General features: G+C 41.9%; 1 protein-coding gene across 6 annotated transcripts; it reads right to left on the bottom strand.

Moving 5' to 3' along the window:
- Positions 1–460: 460 nt before the first annotated feature.
- micu3a (mitochondrial calcium uptake family, member 3a) lies at positions 461–27,286 on the bottom strand. 6 transcript variants are annotated; one of them, XM_030094562.1, is made up of 17 exons: positions 26,988–27,286; positions 22,027–22,174; positions 20,959–20,990; positions 20,247–20,325; positions 17,402–17,449; positions 16,359–16,441; positions 14,890–14,961; positions 13,239–13,280; positions 11,295–11,390; positions 6,184–6,198; positions 4,767–4,861; positions 4,501–4,672; positions 3,143–3,151; positions 2,392–2,500; positions 2,145–2,302; positions 932–996; positions 463–672 (listed from the first exon to the last, which is right to left on the bottom strand). In XM_030094562.1, the coding sequence occupies exons 1-17, from the start codon at positions 27,252–27,254 to the stop codon at positions 666–668; spliced, it is 1,497 nt and encodes a 498-aa protein (XP_029950422.1). In that variant the 5' UTR covers positions 27,255–27,286; the 3' UTR covers positions 463–665. The 6 variants fall into 6 exon arrangements, with proteins under 6 accessions (XP_029950427.1, XP_029950422.1, XP_029950423.1 ...); XM_030094563.1 differs by lacking the exon at positions 6,184–6,198 and having other exon boundaries at positions 466–672; positions 22,027–22,177; XM_030094567.1 differs by lacking the exons at positions 6,184–6,198; positions 11,295–11,390; positions 13,239–13,280 and having other exon boundaries at positions 461–672; positions 22,027–22,177.
- Between the last annotated feature and the right edge of the window lie 684 nt (positions 27,287–27,970).

The raw sequence follows: 27,970 nt of genomic DNA, 5'->3' as shown, positions 1-27,970 counted from the left end.
AATCGTCAAATATTGGTAGATGTTTGAGAGTTTAGCATTTTGTATTCACCCTTGCCGGTATAGTTTTTTGTGGACCAGGCAAACATCAAGAAGAACTCATTTAATGTGTTGTGCACCTAACTTTTTTTTTCATCATGCAAAATACCATTTGATTGGTGATGCATAATTTATTACCGGTAATTCAAAAAATTGCATAACTCTCAATTAAATGCAAAAAAAAAAAAAACAACTTACAAGAAACATATAATGAAATGAATTTCTGATGGCTGTGAAGGTCCTATACAATGACACTGATGTTTCATTCTAATGCTACTTTGTTTTTATTACATGATAAATCATCAGTTATATGACTGACATTAAATGATGGAAAATTGAAGGGGAAAAACTATGATAGATGAAATAAATGATCAGCAGAGGGAACAGAGGGAGCATCAGTCAGCTGTGTGCCATGCTTGGAGTCATGATACAGTTTGGAAGTCAACTTGAGGTCTGCCTTTGCACCGCGCTGCTACACCCGTCAGTTGACAGGTTAAAGTCGGAGGTCAGTCGGATTCAGTCTGTCCTCTACGGCTTCTCGGTGTCCTCGTATCTTCTCCACAGCTGGCGCACTTGTTTTCTGGCCTCAGAGCGAACGCAGCTCGAGAAGGAGGCGTGACGATGGCCCTTCACCTGGTAGTCACAGAGCAAAGACAGGCAGCTCAAGTTACTTTGTCTCAAATCACATGACAAAGTTGTGACACGACTATGAGACATATCAGAATATTAGTGCTGTAGTTTACAGATGTATATGGCTTTTGATTAAAAGGGTTCTCTAGTATATAAAACTGGAATAACTGCAAAAAAACAGCTGAAACTTGTCAATGTTTCTGCCGCAGTGAACTTCTACTAATGAGACTGTACACTGACAGTTTTAGCTGTGTGGGATACTTATCTGTTAGCCAGTTCCCTCTTCAGACAGGACTTAAAGGAGGTAGCTTTCTCCACTGCCTTATAGCCCTAAGATACCATTAGATGGTCATCAGGAGCGAGATAGGACAGGAGGAGCATTAGGAAGGACATAAGATGGGAAGAGTGGGGGAAAAATGACAATTGAGAAAGAAAGTGCTGGTTAAAAATGAGAAACATTAGGCAGCAAAATCAAGAGAAAAAACAAGAGCAAACAGTTAAAAAGCCAAGACTGTGAGGCCAAGACAGCATCAAAAGCAGCCTACAGGAAAACAAACAAAAAAACAAACCCCTGAGGTTTAATGATGTGCAAAATTAGAGAAGTTTGTAGCCTATCACGTGAAGCTGTAGCAGCACTGCATCCTCTGTGAAAGTCTGTGATGCTCTACGGAAAGACGCCACCAGATGGCAGAGCAGGCTTGAGAGAGGAAGGGAAACTATGGCTCTCTGCTCCAAGTCATTTTTTTTTCATCACTCCAAGTGAGTCATTGAAGCAGTTGCCATTAAAAAAATAAAAGATTACTTTCTGAGTTTAATCCACGAAACCTGCAGATTCCAATCTTTGCAACGCACTTTGACATTACATGCATGGTTTTAGGAAGTCCAGTTTTAGTTTTCCAAAGGTGTCACTATAAAACAAGTCCATTTGATTGCTTCGTTTGACAACAGGACTCATTACAGAACTTCAGTGCAACTCAAGCCGTTACATCAAATTAAGCAAAAAACAATTGGATGGTTTCTTCTCTCATCCTTCAGTATTTGGAAAATATGTTAACCTATTATTCATATGTTCAACACAGATAAGGCAAAGTATTGCAGATGTGATGTCATTATTTTAACGTTTAATTGTTCTAAACAGAATAAGTCTTAAAAATGCACCCATTCATTTGCTGTTTAGGAAACCATTTGAAGTTGACTTTTTCACAACAAAGTGTCCATACAATGCAATGTATATGTTCTGGGAACAATTTGTCTGAATGAGCCAAAACATGTCTACCACAGCTGGTGATTGATGTCGCTTTTTATGCTTCCCAATAAAATGACTCCGTAATATTTGGAAATCAGAAGACATTGTGCAGAACCTGACCTGTCTTTCTGATTCACGGCCCCACCTGAACACGTGCGTGGTAAATATATATTTTTGGAATCACTTTTTCTTCACGTCTGCACTTTTTTCCCAGGGTTCCAGAGTCCCTCACCCGAGCTCCCCTGCGCAGCCGGTCCTTCATGATACCGATGAACTCCTTGTAGGACAGCTGGTCATCGTGATCAACGTCAAAGATCTTGAAGATGGTGTTTACAAGGTGACGCGTCAGCTTGAGCCCCGTGGCCACATACACAGCTCTCGCAAACTCATCTGAGAAGAGAAAGATTAAAACCTATTTATGCACATTTGATCGCTTATGAATGAAAAATATCAGAGCCTGCAGAACTAAATCTTACTACCTTGTCCAATAGAGCGTGAAGCAAAATTGTACATCTGCATGGCAATGGCAAAGTCTTCCAGGTTGTTGAGAAACTGGAAAAATGATCTGAACTCATCGAAGGTGATTCCCTGAAATATGAGGAGAGGCCACATGTGAACATCTGAGAAAATATCCAAAGGGGAAAGCACAGAAAAAAAAAGTCAAAGTCTTTTAAAACTATGCTTTAACAGATGTGCAGATGTGCTTGGAGTCGCATCCACTCTGGAAAAATCACAACCGTGAATACGAAAGACCAAAATTAGTGATGTAGAAAGTCATGAACTGTCTTTGCATGATATGGAAAATGTTAATCAGCAGCTTTCTTGCAATGTATCACCCTATATTAGTGCATCAACCGCTGAAGCCATTCAAGAGCTAACAGGATCATATTCCAGATGAAACGGTGACGCCGAATCTGTGCGTTATCGTCTCTTCTGCATTTATTAAATACATGACCAGAGCCCACATGAGTACACAGCAAGTGATAATAACTTTCAAAAGTCCAAATCCACATGAGATAAATCAGTAAATTATTGCTAAATAAATTTGCATGTATAAGTACATAAATAAATGCACTCTGGTAGGCTGACATGAATAAATGCTACTCATGCTGAAGAACCTCGCTGTGTGTCAAGCTACATCTCTCTTATACGGCCAAGCAAAGAAGATGGAACGAGATTAACTGACAGATTGTAACTGCAGGTTGTGGATTGTATGAGGCAGAGACCAACCTCCTGCTTCTTCCACAGCATGAAAAGAAAGAGGGGAGGGACAGAAATAGAGTTGGGTTGCATAAGCACAATAAACAGACAGACAGACAGACAGACAGACAGACAGTTAAGGCAGGAAGAAGTTAAAGTTTATCTATTTAAAGGCCTTTTTTCATCTGCAATCAACGTGGTGTTGTAGGCTTTATTTGAAAGACAGTGGACAGTTTTTGCTAGGCAGCTACACCACCATTGGTAAGCGTGTGTGTGTGTATGATTGTGAAAGTAACTTACAAAGTACATAAGCTGGTGAAAATATGGTTCATACCTCAGTGAGGTCGAAGCCCAAGGTTTTCTTTTGTCACAGATCATTAATATTACAGACCAGAATAACTGCTGATTTACTTGCAAGGTGATTGATTTTTGTCAAAGGTTTTTTTTCACCACAAATGAACTCATCAATATAACACCATGTGTGATAAAGACACTGAGTCTTCACAGCATAATGAACCATGTGATGCTTTGTGTCTGTTTTCTCAGATAAGATGCTAACATCCACGGACGGGACACGAAAATCCCCCCATAGACAATGGTATAAATACTGTAGGATATTGCTGCAGCTCCTGCACAGGGCAGCATGACTCCTTTTCCCTTTTTTGTATACATTAAAATAGAAAGTGCTCAAAGTCTTCTCTTTGAAGAGGATTATGATCGGTATGTTTTTAATTCACAATTTATTAAAGAAGAAAAGAGAGCAGTTGTTTAGCAGTTGTTTATCTGTTTGGAAAAATCCATTAAAAGAATGACACATTTACTTGACAATTAGCTAGAATGGTTTTGAGGTTAAATTTTCTCCGTTCTCAGTTTATATGCATTTTTATGTTATTTATTCATCATATGCCAGATCTAGGGTAGAAAAGTAAATCAATGTGTCCCTGACGTGTTTTTGGTGGAGAACGCTCTAATCCTGAGGGCTCAGCTGCCGGGTGAATACTGAAATACTGGATCATTCATATTTTTCACATCTTTTGGTTTTTTTATGTTTGGATTAGTTTCAGGAAGGCCTTTAGCGCTGATGATTTTGGATCGTGTGCAGTTCTAGGAAACACATAAAGAGACAAGGGTCAACAAAGACAGAATCTCAAGCTTGCGTGTGTGTATGTGTTTGTGTGTGAGGTCAATTAAAACAAAGGAGCGCTGATGTGTGGAGAAGCGGTCCAGCCTCAGGCTCAGACATCGGTGGGAAATTACAGGCCCACTGGACGGCCGCAGGGCAGGAGCGCCCAGAGAGGGGGAAGAAGGGAATGAAAAGGACAGGTGAGGAAACTGAGGGTAGGTGAAGAAAGAAACTGCTGCATGATAGCGTGCACATGCAGCTGTACTTTTTCATCTGGTATGGACTGGCGGACGTTCTCCAGGTAGGCGCTGATGTTCTCCACGTTGGTGAAACGCAGCAGGATTTTGGCAAAGTCTTCCTCGCTGATGGTGGTCATGCCTTTGGAGTAGGTGAGAAATTCGATTTCTAACACCTCGGTCTGGAGGTTATCCATAAACCTGAAGAGCAGAGAGACAGAAGAGGGGATGGTGAAAGTCAGATCTGAGAATGTCAATGCACATCTTGTCGTTTTCATCGGGGATTTTCTTGTACCTGTAGAAGTCATCAAAGGTGAGCTCTGCCTTCCCTTTCTTCCCAAAGAAATGGACCAAAAGAGTCGTGTCGATGGTGATGCTCTCGTCTGCCCGCTATCAGAGAGGAAGCACCACAAGAGGCGATCAATGACTAATCAATAAAGCACATCTTCGGTTGGAGTAGAAGCAGTGGGCAGGACGAGTCCATCATCAATCCAACATGGCCACCGCTGCGGCAGGCTAGCGAGAAGCAGGTTGTGTGTGCGTGTGCAAAACGTGTGCCGGACTGACAACAGCAGAAATGTAAATCGGGATCCAGCTCAGACGAACAGTCAGCGGCCATTGTGACATCAAACGGACCAGTCTAGGCAGCAAAAAGGTATAAAAACTGTTATTTCTGTTAAATCGGCCACATCGTCATGTTTGAAATCACAGCATGGAAATCAAATTGGAGGTCTGTTGCAGTCTAGACTGGTGAGGAGGTGAGGTGCCGGAGCAGCATAAAACACAGACAGATAGACAGGTGAGGACAACAGGGGTGCTCAGACAGCAGGCCAAATAAAGACACGGTGACAAAATGAAAACGAAGACATGCCTACATTCATGGAGCCGGTGGGAGGGTAGGAATAGGATGAGGAAGAATCTAGAAGGAAGGAAACGCACGTTAAGAGTAGATCAAAAAGAGAGAAACAGACGAGGTGAGAGGAAGAGAGACGAACTGATAATGACACAAACACAGATAAAACACCGAGCTGCCACACGGAGACACTGAAGCCGCCACACGTCATGCATTGATCTTCAAGTGCCGCATTGACAGACCTGGACAGAACCTCAAATCACAAACAGCAGCACGGAACGAAACCCACAGAAGCACAAATGCAGAGAACACGTGAGCCGATTCCACCTTTTTCCGTCAACAGATGAGAATCTCGGCTAGCTCTGTTGAAAACTTTAGTGGATTTCCTTTCTTTTTCCTGTGTAGTTTTTTCTCTCTGTGCTCCCTCTAGTGTGTGTGTGTGTGTGTGTGTTTACACCGCTGACCCTGGTTTGAAGCACTTTCAACAGGCTTTAGCTGGTTAGTTCTGTTTGCATTCCCCATAATCCTCTTAGTGACGACACTAAGTGACAAAAGTAATTGTTTGACTCTGATCCTAGTATGGATTTCAATGTTCGCTCCTGTGACAAATCCATCTCAGAAAAAGGTGAGCGTTGTTTTCAGCAGTTCCGGCAGATTACTCGGCCAGCGCCGGGGCAAACAGGGAGGACCTCGGGAGCTGTTTTTTTTTCTTCTTCTCACTGCCTGCCATGCCCATGTCCTTGGCCATGCTGAGGAGTATGCAGACATCAGATTGAACGAAATCTCATGTCCCTCTGACGAGGAAGTGCATTTTATGCCATTTCCATCATCATCACCACGATGCCACTCGTGGTTCTACCTCAAGTGTAAAATCCTAAAATCCAATGTGGGACAAGGAAGAGAATGACACAGGTTTACTTCAGAGCAGAAGTCAAGAGGTTGTTATTTTTTTTGTTAAAGTTGTTTGGTCTGACAGTTTGTGTGTGTGTGTGTGTTTTTTTAAGCTGAAATGCAGATATACACACACACAGTAGAGGGGGTGATGAAGAGGAGCTTGTGACATGAGCGGATGCTGCTTCAAAATTTTAGGAAAACCAGTAAGATGATGGTGAAGTTAAAATAAACAATGATCTGTAGACATGAAAACTGATGATTTTTGTTCAACACAACATTTTTTTACTGGTTTAACAGCTCTTCTGACCAAACTGTATTTTAAGACATTTGTAAACTAATAGTTTACACGATTAACCCTTTGATCGCTTTCTAGCTTAAAAAGACTTCTACAAAGTGGTGCAATGTGTTAAAAACGAGCAAAGTTTCAATGACTTGCTAAGTTCACCTTTAAGAAAATAAAGAGCAGCTGAATTAACTGTCATTATGTAAAACAGGCGACTGCATAAACGTGGGGTTTAAGTGAGGCACTGCGCAGATTCAAAACATGTCCTTCATATCCGATCTGAAATGACTTCTTGGAAACAAACGAAAAAAAAGTCACCGTCTCCGTTCAGCCTCCTGCTGTTTCATCTGTTTCTGATTCATGTCCCAGTCTGGTCGTCAGCGCTTTGATTCCAGACAAACTGAAACAATTACAGACTAATCATTTCCTTCTCTGGTGTACATGGGGGTCCTTTTTATTAAGTCTCTGATTACGGACAAACAGAAGGAAAACAGCTTTTGTTCTTTTAATTTACAAACTGACGCACTGCTGGTGTCTTTATGACACACGGGCTGTTCATGCATGGAGACTGCATCCAGGTGGCGAGTCTCTGCCCCTCTGCCCTCTGACACCATCTCCCTCTTAAAGCTGTTGTTCTGCTCGCTGTCATGACCAGTGTACAAGAGAGCAGCTAAAGACACGATGCTATAAATATGAGACTATTCATCACAAACTGGATCAATAAATCCCATAAAAATGCCCAAAAATGACAAGTAATGCTGGCAGCAACAATACAGGCTGCCTTTGGTGGATATCTGAATAATTCCACTCTTCTTAATGGAGATTTTTTTTAGGTTCCTCATATTGGGAAAAAAATAAAAAAAAAAAGTCACGCTGACATGTGAGAGTGTATCTACCAGTGCGTCGTGTTTTTGTCCAAGTGGTGAGATAAGTGCAGACGTAATGTCAACCTGATCAAAACAGTCCAATTATTCCTGGAAGTGTGGCAGCACCAGTGTGAAGTCACCAATGTAACCATCGCCACGCCCACCGTGCACGAGCCGACACCTGGTGCATGCATGTGTCTATCTGAGTTTAATAGTCTTTGATCTCAGGGTAAAAACAGTAATTACTCGTGTAAACGCTAAATGTTGATCCTCGCCCTCCCAATCTGTGAGTAATGCTCCGGAGGAAGACTTCGCCGTCAGTGTTTAGGAAGGTCAGACTTGTCACTCAGCCGAACCCTCCAGGGTTTCCATTCCTCTGCATTTTTCTGCATCAACCTCCACCTTCATGCATTCTCTCCTTTTTTTTTTCTCCGCCCCAATCTTATCATAATGGTTTCCTTTCTCTTCATGCTACCCGTCAGTACCTCCTTCACCTGACAAACACAGAGGTGATGTGCTCTTCCCTCCCCTCCCTCCCTCCCCGCCTGTCAGTCAGTCCCTCCTCCTCCAGACAAAAGCAAAGAGGTCTAATGGTGACTAATCTGTTGAGTAAACACATCTCTCTCTAAATACAACCTGCCTGTTTCTTTCCCCTAAATGTACTTCCCGAACCTCTTTTCTTCTCACCCACTTTGTTCCTCGACATTTGTTCTGTCTGCTGACCTGTGTCATCTTCTTTTGGCCTCTCTCACGTGTTTGTTGACTCTGATTTTATCTCCTCCTTTTATGTTCGCCTCCTGGTTTTCTATTCACAAAAAGTAAGAACATTTCTGATTAGACGATTGTTCCTTTGTTGTGACAATGCTTCTTCACAGTAAATTTTAAATTAATGGAAAAGCTCATTATTTTCCTTTTTAGGACATTTGTAGGGAAGATGCATTCGTGTTCATAGTCAGTAAATTTAATTCATCGTAACTCTGACGTCCAGTTCATTCTTCCTCCTTTTGTCAGATTTGCTTGTTCTGTCCGTCTCACCTCTCACCAGATGAAAGGCTGCTGGGTGTAAATACAAGGTCAGACCCATTATGCTCCACTGTCATTAGCTGAATCTGAGCTTCCGCTGCCGCCGCAGCGCGCAGCCTGTCATTACTCAGCTAGTCTGTTAGCACGTTAGCTGCTACTGATCGTTGCGCTCACCTTCACCCTGTATTGTGAGCCGCACTATTTGAGTCGCGTAAGAAGGAACCAATTGACAACTCCAGTTTTAAGAAGTGAAAATGTTTACATTTAATTTACCACAGAATCTATTATGGAAACCCTGAATGTTCTTAAGCAACAAGTGAAATCAAGTGTTTCTCTTCAGACAAAGCTTCCAGAACTCTTCATCAGATTTCTGCAGATATACCAAGTGGTCCTCTCGTCATAACGCTCTTATGTTGAAGCTATTTCACAGGCAAACCGGTGGAGTTATGTCGCTGTCACTGACCATCTAGTTCTGTCTGTGGCCACTGCTGTAACTGAAACAGTGGGACCCCCCTGTGGACAAATCAGGAACAGCAGCTACATGGCAAAAAGCTTCACCTGATGTCGACTTTGCTCATTTCATCTTGTAAAGTCATCCTGCAGCCAGATTGAAGCATTTTGCAGGCTGTTTTTTTTCTTCCCTACAGGCTACATGTTCGACATCTCTGCTCCAGACAGGAGCAGCACAAACAGGTTGGTCTTGAGGTTGTGTTTAGGAACAATATCAGGTTTGGCACCATTTTCAGGAAAAATACTCGAAAAATCTATTTTGATATCTTTTGTTTTCTAAAGATTTTTCCAATAGCACTTTGAATTATCATTATTAAAATCTCCACAAGCTAAAACCATTTAACTGGTACACAACTGGCTGAACTGAACATTTATCATTTTTGCAACCTGCCATGATAGTAGTGGACTTTCAGTCTTTTCTCGTGATTCCACTTGAAAATATTAAAGTGTCCTAAATGGTATTTAACCAACCATACACGTTTTAAAGCTACATTACCACAGTTGTAGCTAGAATATGAAATGTGTCTCTAAATGTCTTCCTATTCTAATTCCATGTTTTTCAATTAAACCAGTTTCGTTAAAAAAATATGTGGTTAAATCAACATGATTTCAATGCGAATGCGGCCGTAATAAGATGTTACTTTTGTATGTGCCCTGCAGAGAAACCTTATTATCAATGTATAGATGTAACATTGTAGCGTTTTTGGTGTAAAGAGAGACTGACACCAAAGCTCCAACACGGATAGCCACAACACGGCACAGATAACAAGGCACAGATACACATACAAAGCGGACTGAGGAGGCCGGATGACAGGAGGCAGGTAATAAACAAAACAGGCTATTACAACACAATATCAGCATTGATGAATCAGTAGCCACATCAATAAAAAGAACCGGAATGAAAAATACAGTTTTAGGTATAAACAATTAGCAGGAATAAATATTAAAGAAAAAAATTAAATTAAATTAAATATGATTATAATATTTGTTCACTGAGGAACAAAATGATGATGGAACTACGGCATGGATTGAAACTTCCAATATTTGGATGAGGCTCTGAGCATCCCTCACAGATATAAGAAGTGTGAATAATTATATAAAAAAAGATTGTCTGTCAAACTCAATTCAAATAATAAAAGAGGGAATACAGCGGGTGTTGCAGGGAGTTTATTTCAGAGCTCATCCAAACAGGAAGGGTATCACAATGGTGAAAAATGACAGAGGAATTCACTAAGAATGGACGCTACTTTATACATGTTACTGAGAGATAGCAGCAAAACAGAGGAGAAGATAACAGCACAATGATGTGGGACAAGAAAAGGAGAGCAGAGAAAGGGAATGACGTAAATCTGATAGATCAAGATAACAAAGACAGAAGGAGAATGACCTGTGAGATAATGAGCAGTTCCTGTATCAGGTCAAGCCAAAAGGAAATTATGGTGACAATATTGTTCAGGGGTGTCAAACTCATTTTATTTTAAGGGCCCATTTGTTCTCATTAGGCCAGACTGTCAAACGACAGCATATAAACCTAAAAATACCCAACAGCACTGATGCTTTTCCTCATTTTGGTGCAAAACGTTAAGTAAGCAATGTAAAACAAATAATGCTGAGCAAATATGGATTAGGAAAAATAAGTCATTGTGAAAAATATGTTGTGAGACTATTATTTTATACACTGTGGGCTACAGCTGCGAACAGCAATGCAGCGGATAATTATACAATATTTAAAACAACATCACCAAAATCAAAACGGTCGGCAGCAGAAGGAGGAAACATAAACCATGAACCGTGTCCACATTATCTACAGACTTCCATGTCTATCTTTGTCCACGTATATAAATGCTACTGTTTGATTCTTGATTCATTTAGTCTTTTTCCTGAGGGCATCGGTGGATGACGTGCAGGATAACTCTGTTATTCTCGCAGCGTTCATCACTTGTGATTCAATCCAGAGCAACAATATGCGATGGAGCCCATTGTTGTGTCACAGTTTATGAAATCCGTGCTGCACAGTGTAGCAGCTACCGTCTGTCGGGGCGTTTGCACAGTCCAAGGACATCCTGTGTGCCAGATTAGACCCTCTGCTCGGCCAGTTCCGGAATATGGGCCATATGTTTGACACCCCTGTTCTCAGAGAAATAGATAAGTGAATCGCTATGAGATCTGAGAAATAACCGTTAAAAAGCAATATTTTCTTGTGAGTATTACACATGGCTGCATGTGCCAATAAAATCCAAATATCTCTTGTGTCCAAACTTAATGTGACTGAATGACTGTGAATCGACTGAGATATTTAGGGAGATAGACTTGACAGAACTGAGGAAAGAGAAAGAGTGAAGGAGAAGAAAAATGGAGGGAAGAGAAGGACAGCGGACAGTTGGGGGTGTGTACCTCCGCCAGGTCAGAAAAGAGGACTTGACTGGCGCCTCGCCTCAAAACGTCCCAGTAACTCCGCGCCACAAACTCCTGACTGTCTTTTTTTAGCACCTGTAGGAGTGGTCAAGCAGGGCCAGGGTCAGTTCAGCTCCAAGTCGCCCAAAATCAAACAGTCAGCTTCCAGTATTCACTTGGTACTCGTCACACTTCATACAAAAACAGGTTGTGTTTGCTGTGCTAAACCTAAACTGCTCGGCAAAGAGTGGACTGAAGACAACTTGGTACTTTTTCCTCATAGAAACTAATCTGCTTTTTACAGTTTCCATCACAACTGCAAAGGAAGGAGGGTCCAGATTACAGACTACAATCCAACCCTCTTTACAAATCAATGAGTTCAAAATCGTGATTCAATCAAACATTTTGATCAATGTCAGTATTATAAATGAGTTAATAGCGCATGTCATGAATAAAATTGCTCTTTCATTGCATATTATTTGTGCTCTCAGGGTCAAACACTTGCACAAATCAAAGGGAAAAAAAAAAAACAACTGATGAATTTCTGAAATAAACATTATTTGTTCCTTCGGCTTTGAGAGGATTTCCCTCTTTTAAACCTTCAGTATTATGTTACTTTTACCACTATTGTTGAAAAAAAAAAACCCAGCTGGTTCAGTTGGTGTGTATTTTCCCTTAATAAAAGCTAATCACAGTGCTGAGCTCCTGACCACCCACCTCGTCTTTCTCTCCAGAGAAAACACATGACCCCACAGCGCTCCTAACTGCACAGTGACAATGCAGCTATCCATCACAACACTGACAGCATGACCAGCGTGTGTGTGTGTGTGTGTGTGTGTGTGTATGAAAGGAAGAGGGAATGCTAAGTAAAATGCAAACTACTGGTTTGCAGCCTACAGTGTTTAAATAATATAATATATAATAATATAACTTATTTTGATGACACTGAAGACCATCATTCAAAACAAAAAAAGAAAAAAAAAAACATTACTCAGATCAGGAAACACAGTGAAGATTATCCTTTGTTATCAACGATCAAAGGTCCACAAGTGTCCTTTATACCATTCAAATAAAGCAAAAGCTGTTTTTTATATTAAATATTGAGAATTGTTTTGGTATTGATCAATGGCCAGTATGCCCAGTGTTGGCTTAAACCTTGAACCTAATTCAGATATAAATGTAAATCAAATCTAAATGTAAATCTCAATGCGTTCAAATACAAGATGATTTAGATTAATACCAGGATAACATACCTCCTCCACGCAGTAACTCAAACACACACGCCAAACAAGCAGCACGTGTCCTAAAATGATCTGAAACGGACGGAGTGTGATTGTGTTTGGAGGCTCAGACTGTCTCGGGTCGTTCTAAATCACATCACTCTCTTTTTGTTCAGAGTTCATCTCTCCTGACCCCTTAAATCTATTCTTCCTATTCTGCCATTCCTCTGTCCATTCAACGACCCCCCCCCCACACCCCCAACACACACACACACACCATCAACCCTCAATCTATCAATCAGCCGAGCCGACAGATGGACACCCTGTCCGGAGCTTTTCTCCCTGTTGTTTTCTATCCATGCTTTGAAGGAGCACAGAGGACATTTCACTGATAACAGAGGATCAGGTAGACTGGGTCAGGGTTAAGGCTTTTTCAAAGAGCAGGTCAGGACGCAGGACGGGGGCATTAAATGCTGTCCTGGCTGCAGGGCAGCCTGATGCAGTTGACATTTACACCTGTGAAAGCTATATTCAGGATATAAAAGACACACCCAAGCATGATCTAACTTCTTTCATGCTCCCTCATTAATTACTGTGAGCTCATACAAGAAGATTGATTGTGAGAATATGTGTGCACAGAGCTTAACTATAGCTCTTTGCTGTCGGTTCCTGAGCTTTTAAGAGAAGAAGAGGACACTGCAGTGTTCAGGTTTGGGATACATACGCTGTTCATGGGGGCAACCTGATATCCATACAGCTGCATACTCTAACACACAGAGAGAGACATGAGGAAGAGAAAGCAGAGGACAGAGCATGCAGTCAGAGAGGAGGAGAGAAGGCAAGAGACATGTTAGTACATGCGAGGAGAGTGGATGTGTCATTTTCAACACGTCTGTGATTACGTTTCAGAGAACACGCTTCGCTGCACCGCCACTGCGCCGCACTTCCCCCGAGGTCCGGTGGGAGAGGACGCACGGGGCCTGGAGTATTCACATGATTTTAACCGTTTCTAAAGATGATAGAACTGACAGTTTTGTGCAATAAATTTCTGCATTCTGTTTTTGTAAAATACTCATAATGTGATAAAGGCCTTACAAATCAAACGCTTCGATCATGCACGTCCAAATGGCGCATCTTTATATAGGAATTCATTCAGGAGGACAACTGCACCACATCACAGGACAGCAGTAGTGAATGAGATGTGTCAGCATTATTTTATAACCTCTACCTGACAGATGAATCCTATTTATACACATCTTTTAACCTACAAATCAAGAAATATGTGCAGTTTTGATGAGTTAGACATTTTACCCATTGATTTTAAGATAAATGGCACAATGTGGTGATTTTAATGATTTTACAATGATAATAATTTTAACTTGTGCAGCATTAAACATCCTGGCAGACAAACTGACCTCTGAAATATTCTTCAAAAAGTCAGCAGTTTCAATTTTCCATTATCAAGTATTTTTTATTAACTTTCCCATAAAGACTTTGTGTTGTTAGTCTTCACAGCTGATATTAACATGCAAATTTTTGAAATAATACATTTTAAAACAAAAGATTAAAGTTCAAAACTACTCTAATTACTGTTTACATTTTAAATACAGTTAATATCACATTTGACTCAATTTACCTTTATAAAATAACTACCTTTAAAGCACATTTTGAGGGCAAATATGAATGTACGTACAATTAAACCTAATGGCTAAAATAAATTAGCTGATTAATCTGAACATCACCTGGAGCTATGAGCGTACTCAGGGCTGACTCGTGCGTCCCAGCCACAGGCAGCGCGGTAAAGTCAAGCCTAAAGTGTCGTTTCTGATCCTGAATCACTACAGTGGTGAAAAAGACACATCATCTGAGTGTATCAATATAACAAGTACACGTCAGGGGATAACTGTGACAGTAAAAACAGATGAGATACCACGTAGTCAGAAACAGTTCCTATCAGGCAGCATGCGCTCTAAAAGGTCTCGTTACGCCTGCTTTAAATACTGATGGCAACTAACTGGAATGACGACGTGCCATTTTGAACGCATCCACTTGAGACAAGGCTTGATCCACCCTCCAGGAAGTGAGAAGGGAGGTGTTGTGGCGCTTTAAACTCGTGGATGCATTAAAATGTCATTTTAAAAGGAAATCCTTCACAGCAACGTTTAATTTTTTTCCTCATTAAAAATCGACTAAAACCGGGTTATTGTTTACCAAATTTACCACACTGATGAATGCAGAAAAACCAAACTCCATGGCCTTGGTTTTTTTTTTTTAACAGTTGGCTGCATGAATATGTGTAAAGTGATAATTATACAATCATAACTGTGATCCACATAACGTTATCAATCGCCTGGTCGGCATCCGTCCCGTCTTACCAACTGCGCTGACTTCTCAGCATCTCCTTTCCTTCCCTTCTTCTCATTTTTCTTGCGGAAGATCTCCTGAAGCTGTAAGGAGAGAAAAGGTGAAGATCACGCCCACAAGTTGAAGCCAGATCTGAATCGCCTGCGTGTATCAGCGAGGTTCAAAAGGTCACTGGCTCTTTCATGCAGGTGTGTCAGGGTCTTCTGGTAATATGATGAAGAGCGTGTGGCTTTCCACATCTGACTTTCAAGGTGATTTATGTTTGAAGCATATTAAAGGGGAAATTTAAACTGAATTCAATATAACTTCTGCACGGCTATCAGTGTGAAATTACTGGACATTGTGGTTCCAGTATTTTCAATGAACTGCCTCTACCGATTATCTCTTCTTACCAAAATAGAAATTATTTGGAAGTGTAAGCTGACCTCCTTTAGTTGAAAATTGTGACCAAATCAAACATTACTATTCAATTCAACTGATAAACTGTGATCTAGTCATGCAATCCAGGTGACTGACATTATTCACTGGATGTGAATAAAATGCTCCTTCATCTGACTGTTAGCGCCACTTCTTCAGGATCCTCTGCCAAACAGTCAGCGTGGGAATGGTTCCCCCGTCCCACACCTGCCTGCTCCCTCAGGATTTAAAACCCGTCACCACTCCCTCCAGCTGACGTGCCATCCCACTCCCACCAGCCTGCACGGATACTCTGATCCATTCCCGCCCGCAGCCATGTTTTCAGTGGAAAATCTGTCGGCACATCCCAGGGGCGAGTAACACATGTGCGGCCCTGAAGAGACGACACAGGTAGACCACCGAGCTCATAAAAGAACACACTTTCAGAGGAGCTGGACTCAAAATCAAAGGCTTTGATGTAAAAATAACAGCTTCAGCTGAAGGCGGTGGATACTGGAGAGAAGAATATTGCTTACAGTGAAGCTGGAATTACAATTTACGCTTGAAAACAACAGCCTATTCCACTTTCTATTCCATATCATTTTTCTAATGTGACAGTGAGCGACACATGTTCAAAGCTTTTAATAACAGGAAGGCTAGTTCCAAATTTAAAACGGACAAAAAAAAAAAGAACCTTTACCAGATAATAGCATTCATATGTTAATTTTGTGCTTGTATGGTTATCATTACCTATAGTTTAGATTGTTCAATTTATTGGCTTATTTATTGCAATTTTCATTTAAATGACCTTAGTTTGATAAACGATTTATAAAACTAACTGAATAAGTCTCATCTGACTGCCAGCCAGACACTATTGAACACAGGGTTTTTATTTTTTCTAACATGAATGCAATTTTTCAAATGGCAGCTTTTACGTTTGTCGTCGGTGTGTGATCACACACACATCACACGTGCCATGTCACCGTTAAATATCCGACAAAACAGCTCTCAGTGGTAAAAAAAACAGGATGCTAACATCCGATTGTAAATACAGTGGGATTTTCCATCGGTATCTGCTACTCACCACCATGAACTCCCTCTTGTCCACCATCTGGTTGCCGTCTGCATCAAACATATTGAAGGCAATCTTAAAGCCAGCATGAGGCTCTGGAGAACAGACAGGACAACACACAGTGTGGCAGTGAGTGTGTGCATGTGTGTATGCACATGAATTGGTAAAGGCAGTTTTTTAACCATGCAATTAAGACTATTTTTCAGGACTATTTTCCTCTATTTGGCAGTGATCAAATAAAAGAGTGAATTTGTAAAATTAAGACAAAGCTTTGAATAATGTTTATTTTCAATATATATTATCAAAATTTACTAACAGATGGACTTTAGCTTCACCATGAGCACATAACGAATTTGCATTATACAAAACATAAAACCTGCTGCAGCAGTCCTTCAAATGAACTACTGGAGTAACACGAGGAAACATATTGTGATCTCAAAAATTTAAACGCATGTTTTCGTAAGTAGGCCAGCATTTGTATCTGCATCTTTTTGTCATCTTTAAACTAAGATGAAATTAGACAGAATAAACATTTGCCTATTTTCAGATTTCAAGTCATACTACTACAACAAATAATGTCACTATATGACTACCAGATTCATGCGAAAAAAATTACTTTATTTCTCAGTAGAAATTGTACAATTTGAAGTGCTTGGTGCAATAAACAAAAAAAGTGTGCTTCATGCCATCATTTATGTCCTGAAATATTATAAGCACTTTTTTCCTCTTCTGTTTTCTGCTTCCTCGATGGAAAACCACCAGATTTATCAGGCAGTTGCACAAATTCCTCACTTCTATGTGAGCCTGAGTGGAGGCATTTTTGATACATTGCTCTCAGGAAGGGAAAGCGTCTCTTCGGTTGTTTTTTTTCTTTCACAGCAAATCACTGCACCCTGCATCAGAAATTAGTCTACTTTTATTCAAATCGGACTCCCGAACCCTCAAGGTCAAGACTTGGCGAGATGTGCCAGCAGCAGGGGAAAGTGAGGCGAAGAGATTTGCATTTAAAATGTAAAAAAGTTGAAGTGAAAACAGTGAAGGCTGAAGTGACTCACTTGTCAGGATGCAAAGCAGGAACAGGTACTCTGTGTATGAGATGATGCCTGGTAATGAGATCAAGACAAGAGAGTTACAGAGAAGGTCACACACACACACACACACACACACACACACACACACACACACACACACACACACACACACTGTTTACAGATGTTCAAAGAGCGTGGGCCTCCTGAGCCTCACAAACAGACATGCACACTAACACACATAATCCTTCCTTTCATGAAGATAGCATCTTAAAATGTGTCTTCTCCGAGCCGAGCCGCCGACAGCCATTCGGCCACACACCGTTTCTTTTTCTACACCCAAAGTGTCCAAAGTAAAGACACACAGGGGGTGTGGGTGTGTGTGTGTGTGTGTGTGTGTGTGTGTGTGTGTGTCCGTGTTTGGATAAGCAAGTGAAAAATGTTTCAGGAGGTGATCCTTTCTTGCCTCAGGCACATTTAGGGATCTTTGTAGCTCTGTCTCGGCTCCCTCTCCCTCCTTTTTTCGCTTTCTGCCTGATCATCCAGATAGTTCAGGGTGACTCGCCTGAGTGTTTCGGGACACTGCTTTTCCATTTGTGCGTATGTCCAAAGGAGTGCATGTGAAGGTGAACACGACACCAGCCAGAGCCGCTGTCAGCCCTGTGGTGTGTTGATGCTTGACTGCTTTGTGCAGAGGAGCTGGTTTGGAACTGACTTCTCTATTCTCCGTGTAGCCCGAGCTCTGCAAACACCACATATACACTGCGATGCCACTCAGGTTTCTATATAAGAGTCTGCATGTTTACACCACCCTCTGTGTTATACTCCCTAACAAAAAAGTGGATTGCTGTTAATCATGATTGCTGTTAATCATCCGAAGATTAACAGCAATCCGTTCTACCTATATTTGTGTCATACACTATATACTTGTTCTACAATTATTTCATCTTTTTTTAATTTTATCTTTTATATTTCACATTTTTGCTTCAATCGATCTGTTTTAAATAATGCCTTTATGTTTCTTCCTTTTCCTTTCTCTTTTTATCTTAATTTATACTTATCAGCATTTTTTTTCATGTTTATTAACGCAAAACACACTGAACCACCATGTTTACAAACTAAAACATTGTGCCAAGCAACTGAATGTCTGTAAACGTGTTTAAAATACAACTAGATACTTATACAGCACTTCAGGAGCTGCTCTGTGCAGCTTCCAATGACAAAATTAATGGACCGTTTTTTATTTTTATTATAATAATAGTTTTGGGACAGAGAAGGAGGGAATGGGAGTGAGCGGTTTGATCTAAAATGATCTGTGGGTCTCTGCTTTGTTACGTATCCCAGCGTCCCAATAAGGCATCCAGACAGGACTTTTCCTCCAGAATCATGAAGCTTCAAGCACCACCTGAAAGTTCCCGCCAAGCTGCAGTGTGAGTGACTGATGACCTTCAACAAACTGACAGTATCAACTCAGTTCTGTACCGCAATCAGTAGCGACTGTCTGTCCAGTGAGGTGGACGGCAGTTTATAGTTTTGATGCTAACGTTCAGCATTGCTTTGCAACAAACATTCTGATGAAATGTCCTCTCTCTTGCTGAACCATTACCCTGATCATAAGCTCGCAATAAACCATACTCAGAAACAGTTGAGGTCCCAACCAGAGCGGAGAAACAAGGCCAAACGTATGCCCACCCTCAAACACCAGCGCATGGCATTAAGGCAGCACCACGCATTCCTCTGTCTGACACGCAGCGCTGTCATTCTCAGAAATCCGACTCCATTCCAGGGATTTCAACTGTGTTCACTCATCGTGGCGTGAAGAGGCGAGCATGTTCTGGCATCGGCGCACAGTTTACATGAAGGAAGGTGCTATTGTGTGAGAGGGAAATTACATTCACGTCAGTTTGCAAATCAGTGGCTGGACAGAGCGTACATAGAGTCGTCTTAAAAAGGTAATTTATCAACTATCTTTCACCTCAAACTATTTACACCATCAGTATTTTCCCAAATTCTCACCAAATCCTCTGTCACATCTCATCACTAAGTCTTTTTCCTTTCATAATCTTGCTCTCTCCATCTCTGATTAGGAAAATAAATAAATAAATAAATAAATAAATAAAGCAAGCAAGAAGGCCATCCCCTATATGGAGCCCCACCGACAAAATCAAACATGCTCCCATAAGTTACAAGCTGAGGAACATACTTCTGTTAGAGGGAGGGGAAGAATCACACATGGCGCGCTATATTTAGCATCCCTCAGTGTGTGTGTGTGCATGTGTGTGTGTGTTCAGCGTAATAATTACTATGGGGGCTCAGTACATGACTGTGATTACTATGCTACATACTTCTTCCCCTGACACCCTGACGCTTAATTAGGATGAGCTTCTCGACATCTCTGCCTTTGGTGTCGCCAAATTCTGCTTTTCCAGAAATCAATGAGGAGAGGAAGAGCGAGGGCAGAGGGGGGAGGAAGGGAGATGTATTTGTTTGGCAGCGAGGAGGGACAGCGTGACACCAAGGCCCGGATTAGTGACACCTACAGTGACACACCAACTCACAAGTATTAGAATTTCAACACACACAAAAAGGCGCACAGCCCTGCTACACACTGGCACAGTGTTAGACAGCGACAAAGGCTTAGAGAGCTTAACAAACAGGTTTTTGCTCCTGGTGCTTTTCAAATATATTTATAGCATAAAATATTACTGCGAATGACAGGTCACGTTTGCTTTGACAAAATAAAAAAAAGACTATAGAGTTTGTAAATGTCCATTTGTGTGTATTTGTGTTAGTGTGGAAACACAGGTGCTTCAGGTGGCCTTCCTCCTGATTGATGTGGGTGTGTTTTTTTGCCGTGCGCGCACTCACTCACCTCGTTCTCTCAGGTTGCGAAACAGTTTGGAGGATCCTCTCCAAACGGGCGGCGTGTCTGACAGGATCTTCTCCAGTTCCTGACAGACACACACAAAAACACAAGACCTTAGGTAGGAGCCAGTGCAGCACAGCTGACCACCTCGTATATGAGACCATATCATGTCGTAGAGCCTTTATCATCCCAAATAATGTTTTATTTTTTTTTCTCTCTTTTCAAGGGAAAATCATGCTTTTAAATGGTTGATGCTGTTTAATGTCAAAACTCAACAATTAGGCTAATTACCATGCAAATACACAAAGCACGCAGACACAAGCTGGTCAACTCAAGTGTTGCATTTGTGAGTGAAAAGCAGGTGGAGGCCAAAGATGGAGGATGAAACAGTTTTATTCAGTGAAAACTATCTGTTTCTTCAGTGTCTTGCATCTATAAGAGCAGCGGCACAATGCTAATTTGTCGACTGTGAAGGAAATTAATTGAAATACCACTAAAAATGAGTCTGGTCAAAATCATACATATGCACAGTACTGCACACAACTGTCGTTCTTACAATATGCAGTGCACGTGCATACAGCTTTTAAATCAAGAAACTGCAAGGCAGATGTAAAAAAAATAAACTCTGCAGCCCGAAACAGATGTGACATGCAACAGATGTGTGATTGCGACCCGGAGGAGCAGGAGAGAGGAGGATTCAGCAGCGTGTGTCTCCCACCTGTTTGGTCAGGGACCTCCAGGGCCTCTTGTCTGCCAGGGAACCAGACAAAAGAAGAAGGGAAAGAGGAGAAGAGAGTTTGGGTGGGCTCGGTCAGATAGCATCTGTATGATCTAGAAATGGGTCTTAATGTGCCGGGTACAGTCACAACACACACACACACACAGACAGGCTCACTGTATACACACTGTCATCATCACAGGCCCATTTGTACCATCTAAAGTGCCCCGTGCTCGTCTTTGTAGTGCGTGGAATGTTCCTGTAAAAGCACATACTACTTTTGTTCTGTTTTATACAACAAAGTTCATCTAATTCAACTTCAAAGGGGGCATTAGAGGATGTCGGCTGCCGAGAGGCTACGTGAGGCTGTATCGTATGTCAGCCAACCACGGCGAGATGTAAACACACACATACAGGTGCACAGTTTGCACGCAATTCAATCAGAGGCAGGAGAGAGAAACAGTAGTTTTTTTTTTTTTGGTTCGTGAAAAACTTTTAGACCTGCGGTCATACAGGAAAAATGTAAGATTGTCCCGTTTAGATATTTATTGGATCGGAGAGAAGGGTGCATGTGAACACATGGAGTGTGTATCTGTGTGTGTGTGTGTGTGTGTGAGTGACTAACATTAACCACAGACTAAACAAAAGCTGTAAAGCCATCTGCTTTGAGGCTGGCTGGCCGGGGCTAATCTGTTACGACTGGCAGCAGGCTGACAGAATCTGCAGAGATGTGTTTAAAGCAAAGATCTTATACTTGGCACTGACGTCCTTATTGGGAAATCGAGCACAGATCAGAGATGTGCAAACACGAAACGCGCCGCGTTCGGTTGACTAACCAATTAATCTTTAACCTTCAAACAACAATCACTAAAAATGATACTGCCAAGACCCCTAACGCCAGCCGATGCATAGCAGTTGGAGGAGCCAACATTTATTGGATAAAGGTGGGATTTTCGTTCACAGTATGTTTCAGAAAACTTATTTTACCGCTGACATTACTCCAGTTATATCACATATTGCAGCCACAGCAATGCTCATCCACTCGAGGAGACACGGATCGATACGTACTTCTGGGCTCACTCATGGTAACCGACTCGATGAAGTTCTGCGGCGTCATGTACAGCTGTCCTTCGTACTCCACAGAGCTGAACATGCGGAAGCGATACTCATGGGAAGACATGTACACGTCTCCATCCTCGAAGTCAAACGTGCGTGCCTGCCGACACACACACACACAAAAAAACAAAACAAAAAACAAAGGGCAAATTACTTGAATTGTTTTCAAATTCTTGTTAGTCGTTAAATTGTGGAATGGTGCAAGTTGTGCAAATAGTGGAATAAAGTGAGATTAATAAATCAGTGATAAGTCAATTGTTAAAATAACTGAGAATCATAATCAATGTTATTAAAAGCGTATAAAAGATTAGTGCTGGATGTCAAAAAGACATGTTTCTCATCAAAATTTCAGAGCAGAAAATCTCTCCTGGCTGATTAATTTCTGGCGGCGGTCGCAGTTTGAGAGCGACTCTCACAGATGTGACAGTTCTCCGTGCAGATGGAGCTCCTCACGCAGACGGCTGAACCTAAACTCAGTGTGCCTCTTCACTTCTTTTGAACCTCTGTAATGAGGAGATCCATCTATTCCTGGCATCAACTCTCTCCATTTAGCTCTCCGGGATTATAAATAGAGTCAGCACCTCTGGCTCAGAGCAGGAACACCCGACGGATGCGCGCACACAAATACTCTGTCACCACTTTCTACTTGATTAGTGTCTCTCACTGTGTGTGTGTGTGTGTGTGTGTGTGTGTGTGTGTGTGTGTGGGGAGCCCGGGCTCCATCTTGATTAGCTGCAGAGTTGGAGAGCTGCTGTGCCGCCAGATTGTGCGGCGTGGAGCTGCGTAATTAGCAGAGAGGCTTCCAAATTTAGACCTGTTTGGAAGTCGGGCACCAGCTCGCAGAGGTTCCCGCGCCGCTCGGCTGGCGTGCTAATGAGAACACGGATCCATTCATGAAGCTTTGATGGCGCTCTCACCGAAGGGGCGTGAATAGCAGATGAGTGCCTGGCTTCACGGCGAAGGCACTGTAATCACCGGAGCGAGTGCGGACACCCGTGGCTCTGACTCCTGCTAATGAATGAAGTTTGTAAAGTTCTGCAGAGCCGCGCTGTGCTCCAGCGTGCGGTGCACGGTGAAGTTTGTGTAGCTGGTAATGTCATATATCCACAACTGTTTCTTGCGGCCTTGTCTGGTGCCTTTGACTGCGCAGCAGATGCTCCAGGTGTTTTCCCCTCCGGCAACTTTGTGTTTTCCCTTCACAGCTGCACCTCTTTCACCCTCTCCTCAGCTCCCCAGCTAAACTATGTCTTCCTCTCTGTTAAACTCTCCCCGTTCCTTCCTGATAATAGGTTTTAAGCTATCCCAGCGCAGTTAAATTACAGTACAATCCAGCCAGCAAAGGTCCAAGCAGATATAAAACCTGTTCTCAAAACAGAAACTGCAGTCACTGTTTTTCCAGGTTATTCTCTTAATTACTGGGCATCGAACACTTTCACTGAGGAAGTAGCCATTTTCTCACTTCTGATAGTCTGTTGCTTTAACTGCCCTCTTAAAGGGAAAATCCACCAGTTTTGCACATCAAAGCCTGTTTACAGGTGGCGAGAAATGCAAGTCAAATATTTGCGGCTGCAGCTGAAGCTGAGAGAAAAACTTGCCTGGAGTGTTGTTGTAGGGCCGCACGTCTCGAAGGGCCGCTGCCCTGCACGCTTTGGATCCCTCCCCGCTTCAACACACCTGATTGCAATGGAGAGCTGCTTATTAGGGTTTTTATAGAGTCTTGTAAAGACACAATAATTAGATTCTAGTGTGTTAATGGAATTGGAATCATCGATTGACCTCAACCGCGTATTTTTGGATTGCGAGAAGAAATTGAAGTACGCAGAGAAATTCTCTCCATGAGGAAAGAGTGCTAACCACTACACCAAATCCCATCCAGAAGCAGCTCCTGATCCTGTGGGGGGATTTTTCTCTGAAACAATGAGCCATGCATTTCATTTTTTCCCCTCATTTATGAAGGAAATCTGCAGTTTTTTATTGTGATTTTTCACAACAAATAATGCTTAAAGATTAAGACTGGAAACCTATTAAGATGATCAAAATAACACAACGTCAACAGAAAATGTCATTTAGAAAGGATGCAGTTCATGTCAAGTGTGTCAACATGACAAGATTTATAACTCAGTCTGTATAAAATAGTTGAGGTGAGATCAAGAATAACTAAAGCTGTATTTGTTTGGGACAAACTATCTTCCACAAAGAGACAAGGTTTTACGATCAAATCTCCTAAATGTTTGCATCATTTCTTACAGTTTTTTTAAAGAATTGCTGCAATTGTTCTCTTCTAATTTCTTTGGATCCAAAATCTTTTCAACATTTTTTAATTGTCTCATTGAGTGCATTCCTGATCATATCCAGCTTCTCCTTTGTTTGGTCACCTGTCAGGCATAAAATGTTTTCCAGAAATCTAATCTAATGTTACCCTTCACTTGTATTTGTAAGAATTTGTAAGAATCGTGCTTCTGGAATTCTCCAGTGCCTTTAGCACCACCCAGCTCCTCCTGCTCACATACAAACTACCAGAGATGGATGTGGGCACACACCTGGTGCATCATATGGATCTTTTTGAGGGGACGTGTGACTCAGTGAAATGTAATACATTAAAGGTAAAAACTGAAATTTATAAAGAGTTGAAAAGCTTTGAAATTTCCAACAACATTTCTGGGTTCTAATTTAGAATACTCAAGCATTTCAATTCGTTGTAAACGTCTAACGACCAACAATGATGCAATGATTTCCACAGAGGTTTACTGTCATACAACACTGTGTAAACGTTCTCTGTCGCCTCCTCTCCTTTGTGTTTCAAGAACAGGAAGAGCAGCTCGAAACCTCCTCAGTTTCAGTGATACCGTTGATAAATTGGGGTATTACTGCATACATGGATGATGTTGTGTTTCTTGCATAGTGACATTCCTGTATTCGACAATGTGCTTTCTGCACATAGTTGACGTTCAGGTTTATTAGATTTATGGTACATAATTTAACTCAAACACATTCAAAAACTTCATGGACTCTAAAATCTCAGTAGAGACGTGACTTGTAATTTTCTGCTTCTTCTGTAGCTCATTAAAGCCATATGAGATCCCTTTGTGGTCATTTTGCATCATTTTGGATTGTCTAGCCTCTTTTTGGCATCATATGTTCATGTGTTTGTCATAAATTCATTCTGCTAATTGTGTTTGCAATACTCAGCCTTTTGTGTTTTTTAATGGTCATTTTGTGCTTCTTTGTGTTCATTGTTGAAGTGGCTTTTCGGTACTTTGGGTTCATTTCGTATCATTATATACTTTACTCACAACGTTGATAAATATATTTCTTTAAAATAAAGACTGCCGTGCTGCTTTATTGGCAGTTTGACCATCACTGAAGTTACATTTAATTCATTTGAGGTAGTTTTGTTGTTGTTGTTGTTGTTGGAACTTTACATAATGAGCCATATTTTGTGGTAGTTTAAAGAGTCTTTTGTGTTCCTGTGCTCATGGTGTCTCTCTGGAATCATTCCGAGCTTGTTTGCGGTCATGGATTATGCTCATCTGGTTGTTTTGAATTGAACAGCTTTATTGAATAGAACTGAGTCTTTCATGTTTACTTTGTAACACTCTATAGAGATTTGCCCTGTATTATTTTGGAGTTTTCCATACCTTTCTGATTACTTTTGCCCATTTATGATTTTCTTGTTTGCTTTGTAACCATGTTGCATCATATTTTATATATTTAAGTGGTTATTTTGATTGTTTTTATTTTTATTTTGTGAGTTTTTTGTATTGCAATGCTAATTTTGTGTCTCTCTGATGAGACGTTCTGTTACTCTGTGGTGTTTGTTTACATAGTGTTATGTAACACTATATGGCATTTTTCAAATTCTATTTGAAATTCTGAAAAGCTTTGAGCTTCTGTGCCTCTTGTATTCTGGTAATGTTGCTGTCATTTTCTCCCCCTGACTTTTCTGCTTTTGCCAGTCTGACTTTTTGTCTTTTGCTAGCTGGTATTTTGTAACTTTGAAATCAAATATGATCTATTTGTAAATACAAGCCAGAGAAATGGTGAATGGATTTCACTTACAGTCGCGTTAATGTGGTTACAGGTGGATTCCATTGCAATGCACTCAAACCATCCATTAGGAGCAAGCTGGAGTTCAGCGTCTTGCGCAAGGACACTTTGATGTGGAGTTAAACCTGCAACCTTCCTTTTGTTTGAGAGAATATCACTATCCCAACCCTGCAGGATGGTTCCATCTGATTGGTTGATACCATGAATGCCTCCATTTGCCATTCTTTGAAGTATTGCTGTGCCTCTTTTTGAAGTGGTTTTTGTGTCACTTTCAGGTCAACCCGTTACTGCAGGGGTAATCCACCTATGAATAAAATAATACCGCATATACATTGATCTAGCCCAGTCAGTGTTTCCACCTGGTGCTTTGTTTCGGCGAGTAACGCCTATGTGCTTTACAGTTTGATGTGACAGCATGGCCTTCACGAGCCCTGACAGGGACAGCTGTGTGCAGATGTGAGCGTGCAGCAGGGTGAGGGACTGTCCCCTGCTCAGCTTGTTGTCATTTCAGCACCAGCTCCAGCGGAGAGCGCCTTCTCCTGCCGCTGCGCGCGCGCTCACGTCGTCCTGCGGCCAAACAGTGAGCGCAGTGTTTCCACTGGGCGTGCTGGGAAAGCGGTGACACACTTCACCCGCCGGGGAGGTGGGGGGGGAAAAAACATTAACCAAAACTACCATGGAGACTGGGCCTAATCGAAAAATCGGGAAATCTGAAAACAATCCGCGCCTCTTGCCAGAGTCTGCTCCACACTGACCCCCTCCTCCTCCTCCTCCTCCTCCTCCTCCTCCTCTTCCTCCCCTCATTATGTCAACAATAACAGTTCAGGCCGGGGGACCTCCTCCACGGCGCCCCCTGTCCTCCCTACCTTCTCCTTGGCCTCCACGGTGGGGATGGAGGGCAGCAGTCCGTTGATGCTGTGCCTCCTCATCCTCTTCCTCCCTGCGCCGCTCGTGGCGTCGCGGTGCAGGTAAAGCGCGGCGGCGGCGGCGGCGGCGGCGGCTCCCCCCGCGGCCACGCACAGTCCGACAGCCGGCCACCTCCGGGCCCGCACCCCGCCCAGGAGCTCGCCTCTCGCAGCGGGCCAGGGGTTGAGCCTCCCGGCCAGAGCTGCCACTCTGCGGAAAACGGCCATTTCTGCCGCGTCTGCTGCCGCTGGGATGATAAGTTTACTGTGGCAGCGGCGCCAAACTCTCGCGTTTTTCCAGGGATTATCGCGAGACGTGGGGAGGCCGAGAACACAGTCCCGCACGGAGTCCCGCACAGAGACCCGCACGGAGAGGCTGGAGATGCGCCACCAAGGACAATCTGCACCGCAGTCAATCATAAACACACACAAACAAGTCACAGCTGTAACTTATCAACCATTCTCCATGTATTACACTGAACATTTAACCCCTCAGCTCTGCTGATGCATCAAATATTTCAGTTCAAAAAGTAATGAAGCGAAAAAGATGAAAGACTTTTCATATCCTATTATAAATACTGATTAAACAGGAAAGAAAGGTTTTGTGTGTATTTCTTAATTACAAGTATAGATGAATTAGACTTTATTTTTCCATGTTGCTTTTTAACTTGCTGTTTTTTGTGATCTAAGAAAAGAGAGAGAGTGTTTTTTTGCCTTTCTCCATTATTTTATTTTATTGGATTCTTTAATGATTGCTTCAGAGTGATCTTCCTAATCACCTTATGTAAATGTATTTCCTTTGTTTCCTTGTCAAGCACTGTGAATTGCCTTGAATCTGAATGCTGAAACACATTTGCCTTGCCTTGGTTGACACTCTAAAACATGTTTTTACGTTTTTATGTCCTTATTTTGACAAAAAGGAGTGATTTATGTCACTCAGTCAC

The sequence above is a fragment of the Salarias fasciatus genome, chromosome 6 (genome assembly GCF_902148845.1).
Source record: "Salarias fasciatus chromosome 6, fSalaFa1.1, whole genome shotgun sequence".
Classification (NCBI taxonomy): domain Eukaryota; kingdom Metazoa; phylum Chordata; class Actinopteri; order Blenniiformes; family Blenniidae; genus Salarias; species Salarias fasciatus.
This window is presented reverse-complemented; position numbering and strand designations above follow the sequence as displayed.